At 38.1% G+C, this 20,791-nt stretch overlaps 1 protein-coding gene across 1 annotated transcript; it reads right to left on the reverse strand.

Annotated features, from left to right (window-relative positions):
• Positions 1-4,572: 4,572 nt before the first annotated feature.
• PRRG1 (proline rich Gla (G-carboxyglutamic acid) 1) lies at positions 4,573-17,040 on the reverse strand. The gene is made up of 3 exons (XM_010004481.1): positions 16,996-17,040; positions 12,566-12,726; positions 4,573-5,126 (listed from the first exon to the last, which is right to left on the reverse strand). The coding sequence occupies exons 1-3, from the start codon at positions 17,003-17,005 to the stop codon at positions 4,602-4,604; spliced, it is 696 nt and encodes a 231-aa protein (XP_010002783.1). The 5' UTR covers positions 17,006-17,040; the 3' UTR covers positions 4,573-4,601.
• Positions 17,041-20,791: the final 3,751 nt, after the last annotated feature.

The raw sequence follows: 20,791 nt of genomic DNA on the forward strand, positions 1-20,791 counted from the left end.
TGAGCAGTACAAAGCTGCGCTCATGTTCATGAAACTCTAAGCTACCATGAGTGTCCTATCAGGCTTCACTAACATCTCCAAGACTCCAGAAATCATGGAATTGTCAGAGGTGGAAGGGACCTCTAGAGATCATCTAGTCCTACTCCCCCAGCTAAAGCAGGATCCCCTAGAGCACATTACTCAGGGACGCATCCAGGTGGGTCTTGAATGTCTCCAGAGAATGGGACTTGAGAACCTCCCTGGGCAGCCTGTTCCAGTGCTCCATCACCCTCACTGTAAAGAAGCTTCTCATATTTAAATGGAACTTCCCATGTTCCAGCTTGTGCCCATTGCCTGTTGTCCTGTCACTGGGAACTACTGAAAAGTTTGGCTCCATCCTCTTTGCACCCACCTTTTAGATACTTACAGGCATTAATAAGGTCTCCCGTCAGCCTTTTCATCTCCAGGCTAAAGAGTCCCAGCTCTCTCAGCCTTTCCTCATAAGAGAGATGCTCCAAACCCCCAGTCATCTTTGTTGCCCTCCACTGGACTCTTTCTAGGGGTTCCCTGTCACTCTTGATCCGAGAAGCCCAGAACTGGATGCAGTATTCCAGCTGTGGCCTCACCAGGGCAGGCAAGGGGGAGAATGACCTCTATCGACCTACTGGCCACACTCTTCCCTATCCACCCCAAGATTCCATTTGCCTTCTTGGCAACAAGGGCTTAGGTGAATAATACCAGGGACATACTATGCTATTTACTAGCAGCTGAAGGAGAAAGGATGCCACGAAGTCTGTCTTGACTGGGATGGAAATCATTAAGTTTCTATCAGGGATCATTAAGCAAGGCCTTTGTTTTGTTCTCTATTAACACATCATTCACAAAGCTGATGCAAAATTTTGCAATCACTTTATTTAAAATGGCTGAAGCCAACTTTGAAATTAAGTCCTCTGACATAAACAATTTTTCCTACACTTCCTGCTTCATTTTGTGGTAAGAATTTCTAGCTTTCTCTCTGCCTGTTATTTAGCTTTGGTTAAAACAAATGCTTTTTTTAAAAAATGGAAGATAAGCAAATTCAAAAATCTGATAAAAAATTAACTGGACTATTGAAAGAATATAAATTCTACCTGAAATGAAAATATTTATATTTTAAGTTATGAAAACAACCGATTCACTGCAAATAATGACTGAAATACATGATGTTAATTTTCACAGCAGCTGTGTAGAATTGGTATTTGAAACATCAGGCATTTAAAAAAGTTTATTTAGCATATTCAAAAAACAAATGTTACAAAAAATTTGCTATAAACATAGGCAAAAATGTTTAAATAGGATAATTTAATGTAAACCAAACCCCTTTAAAATATGCAATACTGTAATCAGGTTATTTACATCCAGTGAAGACAGAACAATCTCCACTAATGCTAAATATCACCTAAGCAATTAATTAATTTCCATAATTTTTTAAAACATCGACATTTACATTTAAGTTAGTTTTAGTACATAAACCATCTCAATCCTACTAGAAGGTGAAATTCAAACTTACATTCAGAAGAGGGAAAGGCAGTATCCTGACTATTCATGTTATCAGTCAAGACAGTACTGCATTCAGATTTGCAAAACCTTCAGAGGTACAACTATAACTTTACAATGCAATTACAGGAGAGATAAAACTACTAAGTGATTTGCAAAAAAAAGCTGTATAAAACCCAGTACAAGTGAAATTTTATTTTTCAATTTAATTAGAAAAGTCAGCCACAAGACTAAGCTATTTTCCCCACACCTGACAAAGCAGAACAAAATATTTTCTAATTTGACAGCATTACAACATGGAGAAAGCAGTTCATGTCTTTGAGGAAATACATTTGGATAGCTGTTGCATGCAAGTTTTGTTTTATTATGAAATTTATTAACCAAGACATAATTTTATAGCCTACAATGGTGTTCATGTTCTTGTACATGGAAAAGGCAAAGTCCAATAAATTCAACTCATCATTTTACATATTTGGTTATGGCTTTTTTGGAAAGACAAGCATCATTTTTGCATTGCATGTAAAAGTATCTATGGGATACAGCGACATATTCATCTTAAGAAACCAGTAACATAGAAGCATAAAAATAGAAATAAAGAAAAACAAAAATAAAAATAAAAAAAGAAAAGACAAACTCATTTCTAAACTAGACTGCCCATGCTCAGGGGATGATGACAGCTCCTTAATGACCTAATGCAAAGTGGGTGATCTCCATGCATTTCCTATAGGAAAATCCTCTATCCAAAGAAAAAATGTTACTGCTAAAACTGCCAGCTGTGCTGGCAGGCACAGGAGATGCCAATATGGCATGGACACTGAAATATCAGCTCTTTTTGAGGTGGTTCCTGCATGTTTAGATGAAGCACTTTGTTTTGGTAAGGTCTGCCTGAAGCAGTTTATTAACTATTGCTCAGTATAAAAGGAGCTTTAACTTCTACAACTGGCAATTTAGGACACACAAGAGGTAAAACCACTTCAAAAGAAAAGGTCAGACAGTCCAAAAGCTATACCCAGGCAATTCTTATTGGAAGCATCCAAAAGACATTGTACTTTTCTGCCCAACATCTATTATAGACAGTAAATCTGAGTTATTTTTTTGACAACAGTTTGGCCTGGAGTTCATCTATGAACTCTAAGACAACTTGCATTAGCAACTGAAGATTCCCAGTAGAAAAATTAGGCAAGCTATTCTTAACATAAAACTAGTAATAAAATCCTTACTTCATTTGTCAATCCTTTAGATCAAATTCTTTCAGAAGCATGCATATACACAGCCATGTACACCATACATTTCTTTTCAGCAGCTTTCTGTAAAATTCCTTAGGGCCAAGCCCTCATGAGATGGTAGACAGCAATACCCATCTTGCATATTAATAGTAATTTCAAATGCACTGGCACTTCATTGGTGTCTTTGGAACAAGAAGCAGTTTGGATTTTTGTTGTAAGAAAGCCAGCATAACACAGTAGTCCTCCAGGGCTATATAGATTTCAGTTAGTGCTAGATGATTAGTAGAACACAGAAAAATAGTGAAGTTAATGTCATGCTACTTTGGTGGGGGAGGAAAGAAAATGGAAATTATACTCACAAGCTGAACTGAGCAATAAAATTTTTAATCAAGCTGGGAAAAAAGAACCACCACACTACTGCTTGTACCAGGCTTAACCATCATAAGTCTCTAAACCAGGTGGCTGAAATTCTGTCCAAGCTTCTATTCAACTTGCACCAAAGTCTGACAGAGACCTACACCTCTCCACTCTCAAAACGTCACTCCAAACTAAGGCTTGGGCTATGTCTGTGCTGAGTTCTTAGAAATCCAACACGGTGAGTCCTCATGGTTCTGTCCTATGTAAGGTGGTCTCCACAGCTCAGCACTGCAGAGAGCAGAGCCTCACTGGCCACACAACTTCTGGAGCCAAGGATAGAGTGGGCTTTAAGAATTCATGTAATGGATCAAAGCACTACACTGCTCAGAGTTTTCTTTCATTGTAACATACTGTTAACTTTTCTAGCAGAAGCACTTGGTTGGAATGGATAAGCAATAAATATATTTGGTTTTGGAAAAAGGTATCCATGTTCTTCACAAAGGATTTCCACAGTCACCAGGATTTGAGGAAGGGATTTTGATTTCATAGTTGGGGGGGGGAAGAAAGTCACGCTTTCCCTTTTTTTTTGGCTTTTAAAAGGGAAAGTGATACCTTGGGGTTTATAGGTTTATGCATAACATCCTGGTCCCAGGCAAGACTATGATCAGGATTTTATCCACTCTTGGGTATTTCAGTATTTCATTATTTACCACTGCATGAATTTTCAAGTTCTAAAGTTAACACATGCATACTTCTCACCTACAGAATACACAAGTAAAAAAAGACAGGAAAACAGAGAGGAAAGGAGGAACACAGACAAAGTACACTATTAAATTTACTACTTTGTATCCTGAATTGCTAGCTTCTAAACACTTACAGAATTCTGAGCTGTAATAGCAAAAGCTTTAGAGTATACCTCTTCTGCTAGGATACTGAAATTATTGCTATTATGCCAGTATACTCTAATGAGACACTGGTTTGAACACAAAGGCATAAGGCTCCCAGCTTTCCAAGAGCACAGGATAGGGAGTAGCACATAACAAAAATCCAAGTGAGAAAAAGCAACCAAGCAGACAAGAGATAATACTGCAAAATCAGTCCCATTTTGTGTAAATAACTATCCAAAATGTTGCTTAAGGACTCTCCATTTCAGGCAATTCTGACAGTCTGCAGTAAGAAAGGGGAGAGGGATTCCACCAACCTTGTGGGGAATTTGGACAACATTCAGAATAAAACAAGTAACATCCTTCAAAGTGAAGGTATTTTTGAAAAGTAGGACAGAGCACCACAATTGTACCTGCATTACACTCTCAATACAGATTCCCTACCTTTTAAGACCTGCTGCAGGGGAAAAAAATCCCAAACCCAAAGAGCAAGTGAATCAAAACCAAAAGTGAAATTCATTGAACAAGTCCATTAAATCACAGAAATGCATAATAAGTGAAGATAAAGTGCTACAAAATGATTAGTAATTTTTAAGAAGTCCATAGCATTCTTCTTGCTTTACTTAGTACTGGTGACAACAGGAGATAGTGCAATTGCACTGGCTGAACTGGAATTCATAATGTCTTCGTATTGGGGGGGTGGATCTAAATGCTGTTCAGTTTCACTTCTTCTCAAACTGATTTCTCCAGTGGCTTCCTCATAGGAAGGAGGAGGATCACCATTGGAGAGCCTGGTGGATATTGAGTCTGATCGTCCATCCATATAGCTTAGACCTCCTGGAGAGAGCCCACTGACTTCATACATTTCCTCCTGTGGGGAATGAACAATGCTGAGAGGCAGCGGAAGGGGACCTCTGCCATCAGCCACAGCACCATCACCCATTGCTTCGTGGGCTCCCCTATGCGCGTACACCGACTGTCTACGCATTTTCTTTTTAAACAGGCATCTCCATATGACAAAAATGACAATGAGGATAACAAAAAGGCCAATGATTAATGGAAATGCAAGGTAAAATGAATACCAGTTATGTCCTGTGTTACTTTCTCCCTGAAGTCCATTTTTGTAGACTTTCCAGAACTCCTTCTAGAAGAGCAAGATAGGATAAGTCAGAAACTATAAGACAAGTAAAATAAATAAATAAAGCATTGTAATCAAGTTATTTTAAATAAATGAGGAAAAAAAAAAAGACACTTAAAATACTGATGATTAAAATAAGAACTGGTATGGATAAGCACACACAATAAACTTTCAAATTTTATTCTGATGTGGATAGTGATACAAAAGAGTGTTTTGTTTGTTTGTTTTCAGAACAACTCCTCACAGCTTTTAAGATTCCTCCACCTGCAGTTAGTATTTCCAAACCTGCAGCACAGACAAGAGTAGGTAAGAAATACTATCAGCATGCACATCAGCAATCTGATGGACAAAATTTTTCAGCACCAATCAAAGTAAAAGTTTGAGTTTTTGCTTGTTTTAAAATTGTAATACTAACATAATCTGAGAGGGAAATACTGTTTCAGAATGACAGGCCATTTTGGCAAAGCACAACTATGTTGTACTGTCATGTCATAATTTAGCCTTCCCCACCCTCTGGCTCATAAAGCAACTGGCAGCTTATTTTGATTCAGATTCTCTGTTTATATCTAAAAATAGCTCCAGCAGTATGAGAACATTACACAATGCATTGTATTAAAAAAAAATTTGACAACACAGCTACAGATAATTGTAACAGAAAGAGAAAATATGAGCAAGGTAAAGCAAAAATGAAGGGAGACACCAGTAATTGACAATACTCTTTGCTATATTAATATGCACAAGCAGGAGTACATGTTGCCATCCAATTTTCTCTGCAGTGAATGCTATGAAAAGCTAGGACAAAGAAAAGCATACCCTGCCTTCAAAAAACGTAGTCATCCTCACCATCAACATCTACCAAGACACAATTCTACTGTGTTTCACAGCCAAGGATAGTTTAAGAAAAAACAGAAAAAAAAGAGAGAAACAACCCAAATACATGCCAGAATCTCTACATTCTTTAGCTTCCTCTAAAAATGAAAGACCTGAGTCACTCATATTCATGGCATCATCTATTTTAAATAACACACATCTCACATGCAAGCATTTATAAAATACTCATCACTGATATGGTCATTGCTCAGTTATAAGTAAATAAATATGCAGGTTGCAGGATGCATGACTGTGCACACACAAAGCAAATCCATCCATTATCTTTTTTTTTTCAGTTTAGAACTATTGCCACATGATCAACATTAAACAGAATCACCAAACCAATCTCAGAGGCAGCTTGAGTCCAGAAGCAGCATGGCCCCTCTAACGGGGAGGCTAAGCTTGCCTTGTGCAAAGCCAGGACCAGAACCCCACAGGCAAAACATGCTCACAATTCTTCTGGATCAAAATTTCCTAAGGTTAAGATCAATGCAATGTGCAGGAAACAACAGGCTATCATGTGGCTTGTTTGTTGTGGTGTTTTTTTTAATTTTTTATTTAAAAAAAGATAAATTCAGTTGTTCTTACCCCTATAGTCACTGAAACTTTTTTTTTTTTTTTAAGTATTTCTTGATTCCTACAGCAAACAAGGATCAGGTTTTCTTCTTAAATTCCAAGGCTTGGTATCAAAGCAGGCCATCACAGTGACCCTCTTGGATGTGGACCCAGGTCCAAATCATCTAAGCTAAGTCAGGTATTCTTGACTGTGCTGACTTTAGGAATACATTTAAGGGGAAAAAATAACATTAAAAAAATGAAATCAGCTGCACAACTGAGGCCTTTTGGGATCTCTGCATGATAAAAACCTAACAAAACCGAACACCCCACCTCTCCCTATCAAATTATCAGGCCATTAGGGAGATCTGTTACCTATTACCTTTCCATCTGGTTTGAACACAACTAACTAGATCATTTTGTGGAATGAATAAATAAATTCTCAACTAAAAATGCAGAAAATTATTCCTTAGAGTTAACGGCTATTATCTGTACTGGAACCACGCTGCTCACTTCACTGTTCTGCTGCCTCAACAGCAGCAAATGTATGTTTTCAAGTTCAAAATAGCAAAGACCTACAGAAATTGATCAAATATATTGTACAAGAATGTGTTGTTTTAAAGACTCCACAGAGAGAGGTAGTTTTGCTGAAAAAGGAGAAATCACTCTTTTCACTTAGCAATGTATTTTCTGTTGCAGACTGCAGTGGAAATGCACCTTCTCCACAGTACGGGCAGTAAGTTGTGACTGACAGCGTAGTAATGTTTCCATGTTACTTATAACTCAGCTCTATCTGCTGGAGAAAATGTATCTGCCCTTTCTTCAGAAAGCTGAAATACCAGCATCCCTCCTTGTCATTCTGCAACATGGCAAAGCTGCAGAAAAGCTGTTTTCACAGAGTGCCAAGCAATTAGTTCAGTACAAGGCATGTGGCTGCGGGGGATGTTCAAGTTGACACTGTGACCAAACAGGTCCATAAAGAGCTTAAGGTAAGAGTTTAAACTGCCTTAAGGATGAAACTAGTTTAGTGTCCACCTTCATTTTACATGCAAGGCAAAGGAAATTCCAAGGTGGTTTTGACACATGCACCCCTGTAAAAAATTACAGTTTCTTTAAAATCTTCCTCTTCAGAGGAAAAAACAAACCAAACCAAAAAAACCAAGAGAACATGTCCTATGTGGAAAGGCTGAGGGAACTGCGGCTGTTTAGTCTGTAGAAGAGGAGGCTGAGGGGAGAACTCATTGCTCTCTGCAGCGACCTGAAAGGAGGTCGCAGAAAGGTGGGAGTTGGCCTCTTCTGTTGAGTAAATATGGTAAGACCAGAGGAAATGGCCTGATGTTGCATCAGGGGAGATTTAGACTAGAAATTAGGAAGCATTTATCTACTGAAAGAGTAGTTAGGCACTGGAACAGGCTGGCCTAGGAGGTGGTGAAGTCACCATCCCTGAAGGCACTCAAGAAACATGGAGATGTGGCACTTCAAGGGATGCTCTAGTGATTATGGTGGGGTTTTTGTGGGTTGTGTGTCATTGTTGGTTTTGTGGGGTATATGGTTGTGTGGCTTTTTTCTGTTATGAGTTGTGTTGCTCCCTTTCCCGCCCACTCTCTGGGTGGACAGTTGGACTAGGTGATCTTAGAGGTCTTTTCCAACCGTGACGATTCTGTGCATATGATCTTCTTTGAACAAATCACCAACTGAAAACTTAGTAGTGTACTAAACTAGATGTTTCCAGCTTGCATTCTTGTCAGTCAAGTGTTAAAGACAAGCACAAAAACTTGTCAGTTCCAGGCTGACAGAATTTTCAGGAATTGTAGGAAAGAGATTAGAGCTGTGTAGCTGCCAAACAGCTCCGACTCATGCCCTGTTATTCTACAGATACACTGCACTGTAAAGTGAAGGCACTGGGGAACAAGCCATCTGATCAAAGTCAAATCATGTGTAACAAAACCACACTAACTGCTATGAAAAAAACACCAAGGGTAAAAACCTAGGAAGTAGATGTAGAACTCATACAGAAAGTTAAAGAGTAATTTAAAAGTTGGAAAGCTCACAGCACAAACACCCTTTATATAGCTGCTGATCTCTTAAACCAACAACAGTAAAAAATTCATTTATTAACTCCTGATTTATGAAGAGGACACTTCAGTAATCATTTACTCTTGAGCACTGTACAGCTGGGATTTCCAGGCGTATTTGCCTTAAAAGGCTGAGAAACTAAGCTAAGCAGGCCACAGAATCAGATAACCACAATGGAAAAGACTTAAAAAACATCAAACATATATTCCCACCAAGAACTACTTTTCTGAAAGTTTCTTACTGCTTTGGCAAATCAAGTTTGAAATAATCAAAAGGACTTCTCAAAGGCATCCCACACAAAGACAGTTACAGCCAATTTTCCAGAATTTTCCTTCCCTTTTATTTCTAATACCTCTCAGGAGAGAGTCAGTATCAGTTTGAACGCTGAATCAACTAAGGTATCCACATGAAAGTTAAGAGACTTGCACCCTGCTGAGAATTTCAGCTGAGGCCTTTACTACATTTGGCAGCACTGCCAGCCTCAAATGATTCTTTGTCTATTGTCTGACTTGTTTTAAAGATGGACTAATCATATGGCAGTCAGAAGACTGCTTTGTATTCAGTAGGTGGAGGACATGAAAAAAGCAATAATGGGAAGCTGAGTGTACCTGCTACACTGTTTTCTTCTGGTCTGCCCTTAATTTCAGGTGACAGGAAAAGAATCACTTCTCTTCTGGCTATTTATCTAGCATCCACAATTAGACAGATTGATGTTAGAAGTCTCACTTGACCAAAAGTTTTGAGTTGTTTGATAAACTTTTTAGTGTGATTTTTTTCTTGTTTGTTTTGCTAGAATAGAGCTATATAGAGAACCTTGCAATTTATGTAATACAAATTTGTGGGAAATTAGAAACCCAAAAAGAACTGCAATTTTTAGCTTTTAAAATCTTCATGTAGTATAATGTAAAAAAAAAAAAAATTCAAGGAAAAGAAATTAGTATCACTTCTCCAATCATACTACTACTACTTAGCACAATTACCTTTGAACAAATATTTGAGTCTCCCAACAACTTCTGACAACTGACCAGTGACAACATACAGTGCTGCCTGCAGACTGCAGGTACTACAAATAAACAGCTTTACTAGATCAGGCCTAGGGTTCACCTAATCCTCAGTTACCTCTTCTCTGACAACAATCATTAGAGACTGCTGAAAGAAGTTCAAACATAAGCAGGCAGTGACACTCTCCCAGCTTCCACATACTTGTACTTCAAGAACTTTCAAAGCTGACCCCTTTTATTCAATAGGCCTGGATTGATTTCTCTTCTGTTCATTTATATCATTGTTCTCTGAACCTATATAAGCTTTTAGCATCCTGTGGCAAGGCAGTCCACAGCTCTAGTAACTACACTGAGATAAGATATTTCTATTTGCTTTGAACCTGCACCTTCTAGAGGGGTGGCAAGTGACCAACCTCAGTTCAGTCTTCATGCTTCTCATGGGCATCATCACATACTCCCTGATTTAACTCTTTTCCAAACTACTGTTTTACAGAAATTTTTTCATATCTATGGTGATCTGCCACACTTCTCTAATCCTCTGGTCTTTCCTCAGCTACTTATTTGCTTTTTGGGAGATAGGGAGATCAGAGATGTACATGACACATTAAAGATGCGGGTGTGCAATGACACAACTCTTTCCTCCATTTTGATCCCTACTCCTTTCTTTAGATTTTTAGCACTCAGACTTTTGGTTTGGTTTGAGCCCTGAGCATTAAAGTTTTTATGGAAACTACTGGATGTTATTTTAGTACTAGAAATCTGGATGTTGCACATCTTCCCAGAAAACAAATAACCAAGTTAAAAAATACAAATTACACAAAACAAAGTTACCATGATATAAATAAGCTACAGAGCCTACTGGAATTCCAGTCTTATCTATACCATGAAATAATTGCATCTTTGTTACTCTAAACATGTTGTATCATGATCCTCATCTACTGTATTTGTTTCCTTTCCCTGGGACACAGAAGTTCAGTCTTACTAAGTGTATGTAAGGATGGATACCCCTGGGGAACAACGGACTAAATAAAGCCCAAGTCAACAAGACTGGTCAGGCATGACTGCACATTAGCAGAGTCTGGCCCATTAGCAGGCTACCAACACAATAAAGCAGCTGGGCAAAAAGGACACAGTAGCAGAAATGGACAAAGGGTCAAGATCTTAATGGAAACTCCTTCTTCACTGTGACACAAAGGTTGTGGCAAAAGTGGAAATGGAACTATTTCTATTTTACTTTTTCCCAAACAACTCTGTAAGGGAAATGCTATCTACCAAATCACCAAATGTTCCTAAATGGAGGAAAAGAACCTGAAGTGACAGGTAATGTGTTTAGACTGTGCTTTCTTCAGTGACTTGAACTTCCTGTGCTACCTAAGCAAAGGTGATACTGTGTTAGAATTTCACACCAGTAGTATAATTGCAAACATTATTCTTAATTATACAGTGGGCTATCATTAGGAATGGCCACACCAAGCTAAGTTAGGGAGGCAAAACACATGTATGCATGCACTTAAAAAGCTTCAGGAAGAAGCAGCACCGAAGAGACATCACATGATGTACTACTTTATTTTGATAAATCAGGAAGTTCTCGTTCCAGTCTTACCCAGCTACCCAGGTATGATCTCCAACAAAAAGATGCCAAGAACTTAAAATGCTCACTATGCCTTTATATTAACATTGCTATTTTTTGATGTAGAGCTTGGCCACTGAAGAGTGGAACACATCACCTGTGTGAATTCTGGAAAAAAATCTGCAATGCTCCCTGTGTCACTTTGTCCATTAACTGATTGGCCTTTCAAGTACAACTTCCCTATGCAAAAACACACAAGGGATAGCAGCTTTTTTTGAAGGTAAGTTTTCTGAGTCCCATTTTCTAGGGCCTGTTTTTGACTTTAGATTTATCCTCCATTCAGCCCCAACTTCATCCATGTCTGTCTTGATTTAAAAAATACATAAATAATTACATTCTTGACTGTATTGCACTGAATAGGTCTGATCCTGCCATCAAAACCCTGCGTGCTGTTTTTATTTGTTGGGAAACAATATAAGATATGTTGGGTATGATGTGCAGCTATTGCTTGCAGAGGCATTAGCTCACAAGCTTCTTTTAATTAGAGAAGCCACCCGACTTAGGCAACAATTTTGTGTGGGCAGTATCGGCTTCATTCCCTCCAAATTAATGTATCACTGCCCTTGCATAACACACGGTAGCACTGAAATTATTGTTCTTTCCATGTCTTAGATCGCTGCTTCTTAACAATACTCTCTGGGAGCTTGCAGATTTTAGCTTGAAGAAGGCCACTAATCTTTCCTTATTTTTAGACTATTAAGTCTGGGCACTGAACACTTCGGCCAGCTACACCAGCACCTGAGATTTGAAGTGTATCTTAAATGGAAAGATTTTTGTGTTGCTCGCTCATTTCATGTGAACATATTCAATAAACAAGTTATAACAGATGGAGTGAGGTAAGTGAAGACTTGTGTCCTCTGCTTCCATACATTCCCCATAATTTCTGCTAAGGAAGACAACTGCATATGTGATATCCAGGTCAGACTTAAGTGTGTGATGATAGCAGAACCAGTGCACAGGCTATTTGGGTAAACAGTGCTGCCGAAGAGATGACAGTTTTGCACATCTTTTTGCAATTGGGGTTATTAATTCATTTTCCTTTCTTCCCAGCTGCCAATATTCACAGCACTTAGGAGGATAATTTTCTTTGAGACTTCTACCCCTTTCAATTCAGCTTAATCTGGACAAAGAATTCAAAATGTATTGCTGTGCAGTCTGTCCATCTCCACTGTAGACCTTATTTGCTTAAAGAAAGAGGCCAAAAAACAGCCCAAAGTCTAATGTACCATTGAATAACACACAGGCATTCAAGCACGCACAAAAATTCAGTATTAATACACCCCATCCCTCTTTAAATACACACCAAAACATACCGTTTTTTCCTCATTTTCAAAAGCTTCTCTTGCTTCTTCATAGTTACATATTTCTTCTCTGCATTCATGTTCTATGTCACCTTGCTTTAATTCTTCCAGAAATGTGTTAGCTCTCGGGTATCTTTTTAACACAGAATTGGCTTTGTCCTCTGTTAAGAACACTGAAATAAGAGGAGAGACAACAAAGGTCACTTCTAGAATAGATACGTAAAACCGCATGCTAAAATCGCTCAAAGAAAATGTGCTTTGGAGAAACAAAGAGCTTTTTCAAAGTCCCCTTTATTTAATATCATAAAGTGTCTTTTCTAGTTTTATTCACTATGGCCCAGTAAGTAGTTGGGCCTACAGTTTCAGTAGTTATTGCTATAATGTCATAACTGCAAAGGACCTCAATTCAGCATCAGAGTCATGTATGCTTACATATGATTGAAGCTGGAGCCTAACAAGAGTGCTCAGAAGAGAGAAGCACGTGCTCAGCTCAAGTGACTTCTTAAACTAAGATAACACAGAACAAACACATCCTGCTTGTGACCATCCAAAAATATGTTTGCAACTCCCTGGGGGCATCACAGCCAAAATGCTCTGAAGTTTGACATAAATATTTCTAAATATTACCCAGTCATACACACCAGATCAGCCACATTCACCAAAGTTTACATCTTTAAGTTTTCTTAAGCAACTTGAAGAGCAGATTTACTCCCTTCACTCCAGAAATCTCAACCATGAAATAGTGACCCTTTTGGAGGCATGGGAGAAAGTAGTCTCTTTCCATTTTCTTGACTCATACACAAAACCTCACCTTATTTGATGAATCAAATAAAGCAACCATAAAAGGCAACCAATGTTCTGACACAGGTATTTGCTTCCCTTAGTTTTCTGTTCAAGGAAGAGAGCTGGAACCAACCTCTTTTCTTCTAATATTCTAGCTTTTCCTCAAACTCCCTGAGCACAATGATTTTTACCATAATATCCAGCAACTGGAACACTCCAAACCCCAGCAGACTGAACTACCCAGGAGGTATGTCTGCAGTGAATGATGCAGAAATTCTCCAGGTATTTCAGGTCAGGAAGCAAGAATATCCTGTCAGTGCAACACTGTTTTTGGGCTCTCACTGCCAGTAAGGGGGGCTAATTAGTCAATGAACTGCCATACTAACACACTCATACTACTTTTCCTGACCTGCGCAATTATTTCTGCATTGGTTCATTTATAGCTAGTCTGGGACTGCCATTATGCTTTGAAGACAAACTCTCACTGGCTGCTGAAGGACAGAGATGGACTGGTTTAAGCAGTGATTTACCTATAATTTTATAGGAATCAGTTTGCTGTGTTGTTTTTTTTTCCTTTATCATCTGATTTCAAATTCTTAAAAAGGATGGCAGCAAATCCATAAGGAAAGTCACTGTACCTTTGCTTTCTTGTAAGATAGATGTGGTATCATTTTTCAACTACCATAAGTAGGCTGATGCACTTTAATTTCATTTTGTTTAGTCTCTGTAGTATATTTTATTACAAATCATTAGACAGTCATCTTTTGCAAAGGCTTAAATGAAGATTTGAAGATTAAACTCCAAAACATCAGTCAATCCTATACTTTCATTTGAACATGTGGTAATGTCCTGGTTTGAGTCAGGATGAAGCAATTTTACTATTTTTTTTTCCTTCAGTAACCTCTCTTTTAACTAGTAGTAAGGTACATGTACCACACAAACTGCACTATTCATGAAGTTGCCGGAAGTTGAGAGTATACAACTCTACAACTGCACCTACCACAATTCTGGTTTTCTAAAGCACTGCAGATGAGTACATAGGCATGTTCTATTGTCTAAGTTCACTGACTAAATAACACAGACATTAATATTAAAAAATATCTTAAAAAAAAAAAAAAGGATGGCTTCTTTCTATTTCCCACACAATTCTCCTAGTTCCTCTCTCCCCTGTAGGCTTGAAGAACTTGGTTTCTTTCCACATGCCTCAGTGATCACCTAAATGTGACGAGATGAAGGACTTGTCTACATCAGGAAGCCAGCACACAGCCATGGATGGGGATGGATGGCCAGTGCTCTACCTATTTCTCATCAACTCCTCCTGTGGGCAATTCCTGAAACAGAACTCAAAAGTATGCCCATATCTGGAGTCACTGAAGGGTATATAATGCACTATAAATCAAGTTTCCCTTTCTTCAGAAGATAAAACCTAGGGAATTTCATTTCACAGATGGAATCTGTCCTTGAAAAGAGTAATGAGAGAAACTACAACAGCTTTGTAATGGATGCAGAAGTAAAAAAACAAGTGGCAAACAGAGGTAGCTGAAGACACTCTGATTTAAAGCTTACACTTCTCAGAAATAATCTAAAAATCTTTATTTATGCATGTACTTTTCCAATTTATCAAAAAAAACCCCTGAGAATAAAGGCTTGATAGCTGGTATGTTAGGAAACATTACGTTCGCTACATATTGGGATGAGTTTCTAGGTATTAATTTAGTTTTCCAAAAAGATCTAAGTCTACATTTGTTTCAAAATGCATTGACAAAGAACAGCCAAGTATTAAAATAGTTGAATATTCAAGAATGGCAAATACATGACTGTCTAAGAAACCCAGCATTTTTATTTAGCAATTCATATTCAGCAAGTATCTCTCTTCTCTCACAACACAGTATAGAAAATGCATGCATCACAGAGACCAAAAGATCCACTGAGGAAAATAAACCACATCCTATATAAATTCAGAATGTATCTGATTAAAGGATGATCTATAATTAGTACAGACCAGAACTGGCTTTTGACCCTGAAAGGCTGGAAAAAATGAAGTATATTAACTTGTTTGTTTTGATTTGACATTTTTAAAGCTCTGCACACTCCTAGTGACTTTAAATCCTACTGAGAAGTCTATACAAATATGGAAGAAAACATAAAAGCATGCACTGATCAAAGCAATCTTGATGAAGATACTGACTGAAATACAGTGATTTAATGAGAATCAGTCACTGCTTGATAGATCCTATAAAAAGAAATAATGGAACCATACTGCAGAAAACACTGTGACTTCTTAGTATTCCAGGACCATCACCATGTAATGTAGACATAGTTACAATTGCATAGGAGTGTGTTGAAACACCCCTTTCGGTTGGATACCCACCTAGCCAAGCTACAGTGTGGCTGAATTTACTGCAGTTGCTACTATGCAGCTGAAGATGATCAGGGAAGAATTGCATGTAGCAAGAAAAAAGTAATGAAGCAAAATAAAATGTAATTTTGCATTTATTAAGGAGATTGAGTATGAAATACAAGATAAAGGAAAAATAAAAATTATTATTTTGGCATTAAGATAGACACAGAAACAATCTAAAGTCTCTTCCTCTACCTCAATTTTTGTTGAATATAGCTGATGATACACAACTTCCAAACCTAATGCATTGGAATACATGTTTATTTCTTCAAACATGCTTATACTCTCTTTGTAACCGTAAAACTTGGCATTTGCCAGGTTCTAAGGCATCAGAAAGCTACAAAAAAATCCAAAGTCTTAGTTTGACGTGGTGTTATTGAAGAGAGAAATACAGTCAGATCTATCTATTATATATTCTCAGGAAAACCAGTGTGCTTTCATAACAGTGAATAGATACTCTAGCAAAATGAAATTCAATCAGAATCAGAAAGAGACAGACAAGGACATGAGAAGATAAATACATCCCAGCCTGCCAGCTGAAGCTGTCACAGGCAAAGAAAACAGGCTTCAGGTCTTTAATGACAGAAGGAACAGGGAGTAGCAGCGTGGGAGAAGTACTGTGAGATACAGGTGTTGCTGAAGCAAGGCCCAGGGCATCCTGGACATCAAAACCAGATTTATTGAGACCATTATTGAGGCTTCCTTTTTCTGACTCCTTGCTAACACCCAAGCAGATTGAAACCACCACTAAACACTAGAAGAAAACGTTTAATTTTCAATTTGAAGCTGCAGTTACAGATAAATTTGAATTTTTCTGCAGATGATCTTCAAAAAACTATCTGGTTTGCAAAGGGGAGAGGGAGAAAAATTATTTGAGCATTTACTTTTAAAGCTGAAATGTGACCTCTGCTCTGAGATTTTGGAGTTACTGCGACAAGCATAACAACAGGTAAACTTAAGTATTCAAGGCTGGAAATTCAGCTCTGTGGCTTCATTCTGCAGCCAGCCTTCAAAGGGCCACAAATGAGTTTATGATAATTATTATGATCTGCATATAATATCTCTGTCAGAAGTCTGATTCCAGTTAAGTTTAGTGCAGGCAAAGATCTGCATCATATGTAGTATCAAAACCAGCTCAAGAGCATAGGACATGTTTTGTGCAAATTAACTGGGATTTTGAGCAGAGAACAGTTTTGGGGGTCTGCCCACATCATAGGGAATAATAAAGAATGCACACATACTAAATTATCAAACTTACCACTATCCATGATGACTACTGTCAAGGCAGGGAACTTGCAAATATCACGTCTGTAAACAAAGGAGGAAACATCCTGTTAAGTTTGTGAATTTTAATGAACTTGGAAAAGTTTGATTCCCAAATATTGTTACAATTATATCAGTGTTGGAAACACTGTAGTCAAGATTAATCCCTCCTCAATTGCACCACTGCTGTATACAGACTTATTTTAGTAGTACAGCGATACTATCCAAGAATATAACTCTTGTGAAATTGTGAATGCTTTAACCTCTTTAGAAGTTTTCCATATTTGGAATATGCAAAAATAATAATATGGAATAGGAGGTATCTTTTTTAACGAATCTGCAACCTTTTGCTTCACCTAACTGCACCCCAAAGATATTACCTTCACTGGAACTATTTATATCATATCTAAGACTTAAATTCAAGTCAACTCATTATCTTTAATATATGAATCAGATGTTTTTAAATCAGCATGAACACATGTAAATTCATTCAGAGTCTGCTGCTGATTAAAACAGAAGGCCTGCATAAAGTTCAGGTGCAAAACAAGACCCGCAATTTGGCAAAGGAACTTGCAATACAACTTGCACCACAAGAACTTACATGTTCTTTATATCTCATGCTGGAAGGAGAACAGACAAGAGATGCTCTCACTCAAGGAATTGCCTAAAGCTCATTGCATGCACCCACCAGGCCAACAGCCAACAAGAACTGCGTCTGAAGGCAGCAACAGCAGTCTGAGTTTTCAGTTTCCTGGAGTCTTTGTTAATATGGAAAAAGTTAGGAAAACAAAAACTTTCAGCAAAGTACAAGTGCAGCTGTCTAACCAAGTTGGTAGAACAACATGAGCTCAAAGGTTTTTTTTTAAACTAATAAACTACCTACTCCGAAAGGTCAGCATTAGTTCTACCTCAGAGGCCAGGTTACATATCAACATATCATACCATACTAATGTCCTCACTCTCTCCATAAAACCAAAACCTCACAAGCGAACTTCTCCATAAAAAAGTGACAACTATGCACAAAGGTTGACGATAGCTGCTGTAATAAAAAAGGGAAAGTTAAGATTTCCAGTGTGGCTCCACCAATGCTGCAATTCATCATGCAAGAGCAGGCTGCAGTTCTTCTAAGGACTGTGGATGAAAGGAATGGGGCTCTATAAAGACATCCCAGTCTGCAAACAAAATCGTAGGAGTGGGTCTAAGAGATATGGAGGATGGAGGAGTAAACTGATTTTAAAGGAAGTTCATAACATCTCTTTAAAGGCAAATAAATGTGAATGAACAGCAGAGATTAAATCAGTCTTAATCTCCCCACTATAGTGTTCAGCTTTCTCATTACTAAGTATTGCAGGGTAACAGAAGCAGAGGGCTTAAAAAAAATATTTAGGATATATATAACCCCTTTTAATATCCTAAATTTTTCTTAGCAGACTATTCTCTGCAAATTAAAAATGGCCTTTGCTACTTGCTTCTTGAATAAAACTAAAATTAGTTTTGTTTTCTGAATATCCCACTGTTACAACCCAAATACCTGTGCTGAAGAAATTGCCAAGCTTTTAATAATAAACAGGTCATAATAAAAAAATGGTTATTGGTATGAGTTGTTCCCCTCATCCATTACATCAAGAGTTTATTTTGCCATTTATTAGCCTGCAGTTTCAGGTGGCTGCTTTTGCAACAGCCCCTCAAATAGGATTCACAGCAATAGAAGATAAAGACCCTTAAGTGCTCACTCACACTGTTAAGCTGCAGTAACATAGTGCACAAAATGCACCTTGCCAGGCTTCCCCTCTGTAGTGGAGGTATTTAGGTATTTTTCTGCATTAAATTTCAGTTAGTCTTTAATGCTTCATCCTTTTAACAAATAACTTGGGGTGGGTTTCAACAAAGTTAAAAAAAAAACAACAAACAAAGGCATAAAAAATACATGCATCCACATCCACACTCACTGAGTCACAATCAGCTCTGCCTACTGTGAACTTCAGCAGAAACAAGGGGACTAATGTGCCTCACCTCTGTTAAAGGACATTTTACACCTGGAGCAAAGTGTGAGATTGCCTAGGCGTGCAGTTCTGCCCTTGCACCTGGCACTAGCTGCTTGGTACATCATGATCTTTAGGAATGAACTTCAGAATACTGACATACACAGATGGGGAATCGGTGAAAACGTGGAGGAGAAGAAAACAGAATCACAAAAGAAGAAATACCTTTTATTTTCTTTAGTGGAATTTGATGCAAGTATATTATGAGCTAGGGATAAAACAGAGATTTGCTAAACTGGCAGAAAACCACAAATTATGTTTACTTCTACCCTTCCTTCATTACAAAATGAACTGGTGTGCCCCTCTCCAGGAAATATACAGCTTTCCAGTGAATGCAGTACAGAAATTTCCCTTCAACAATCTACATTAGATTCTTACAGCAATTACAAGTATTTGGAGCTCTCTGATATTAATTATGTGCATTTTCCTTAAAAAAAGTGTCTCTTATTATGCTCACTTGCCTTCCCCTTCCGCATGTCCCCAAACGACTTCATTTCTAAGCTCCCACAAAACATGTCTAGTTTCCTGCAATGACACCCAAATACTGGCTGGACAACAGGCTCATTGAGGACAGAGGCCACGGCTGCCCTGCTGCTACATGGACGTGACACTCACAGAAAGAACTCTCCCACTGCAGAGGTACCACTTGGGTCTTTGCTCCCTACTTAACACTTCTTTTCTAGTCTCCAGCCACAAATGAGGTGCAACACAACAACTGAAACACTTCTGTAGGAGGTTTTTTTTTAAAAAAAAATTAAAACATTAAATAATTACACTGGAAGACAGGAAATTATCATCTGACTTCCACTTATTCAAAATGTGTTATGGGCCTAAAAATCCCAGTTCCACCACATTTGGCTTTTACATCATTGGATAAAAATATTACAGAAGACTACAATTTTACTTAATAACAATCAATTTCAAAATAACTTTCTCCAGGAAAAATGCACACAAAGATTTACATGGATTCGAACATGGGAGAAATACATTGATTTTTCTCTGAACAGGAAGTCTGTGATTTAAGGATATGGGAGAAGCCTGCATTTATTAAATTTAATTTGCAACAGCAAGGTTAGCCAGGGGATTTGGGTGAGAAAAAAGAGGGATGGAAAACTCTGGAAACTGCTCAAACAAAGATACGAAAGACTTGTCCCACCCAAGACCACAAAGAACGAGTGAAAAAGAGAACTGAAAAAATAAAACCTTCTTCTTTGTAGATACTATCCAAACACAGCATTTAAAACATTATCATTAATGTTGATTACATAGGGACCCCAAACCACAGACCAGATCACTAAGAGAAACCTGTACTTAGCGGACTGCCATTAAGACTTAAAACAAATAAAACACATCATCACTCACAGAACTAGCATGCTGAGTACAACTCAAACACCACCCTGTTAGCAGAGAGAAGTTAGTTCCTCATGACAGCAGCTGGACAGGACTTCAGCAGGCTGAGACTGAACTCTAAGCTTCTGCCTCAACTTTATTACACCTGCTTTAAAGTTACTGGTTTTTTGTTGTTCTGAAGCTGTGTCAATATTCTGGCTGGTTACATCCAGGTTCCTCCAGTTCAAAGGGGGAGTTCCTGTAAGCTGCAACTTCCTTCCCCTCCCCTTGAAAACTGGACAGGAACTATCTTCTGATATACACATTTTGTTGAGTAGGTCATCTAGGAGAAGTAACTAACACTCTCCCTTTGGCAAGGGACAATTCTGGTGGGTTTCATTGTTTTCAAGTGTGTAGGGA

This window comes from Chaetura pelagica, unplaced genomic scaffold (genome assembly GCF_000747805.2).
Source record: "Chaetura pelagica isolate M959 unplaced genomic scaffold, ChaPel_1.0 scaffold308, whole genome shotgun sequence".
NCBI lineage: Eukaryota > Metazoa > Chordata > Aves > Apodiformes > Apodidae > Chaetura > Chaetura pelagica.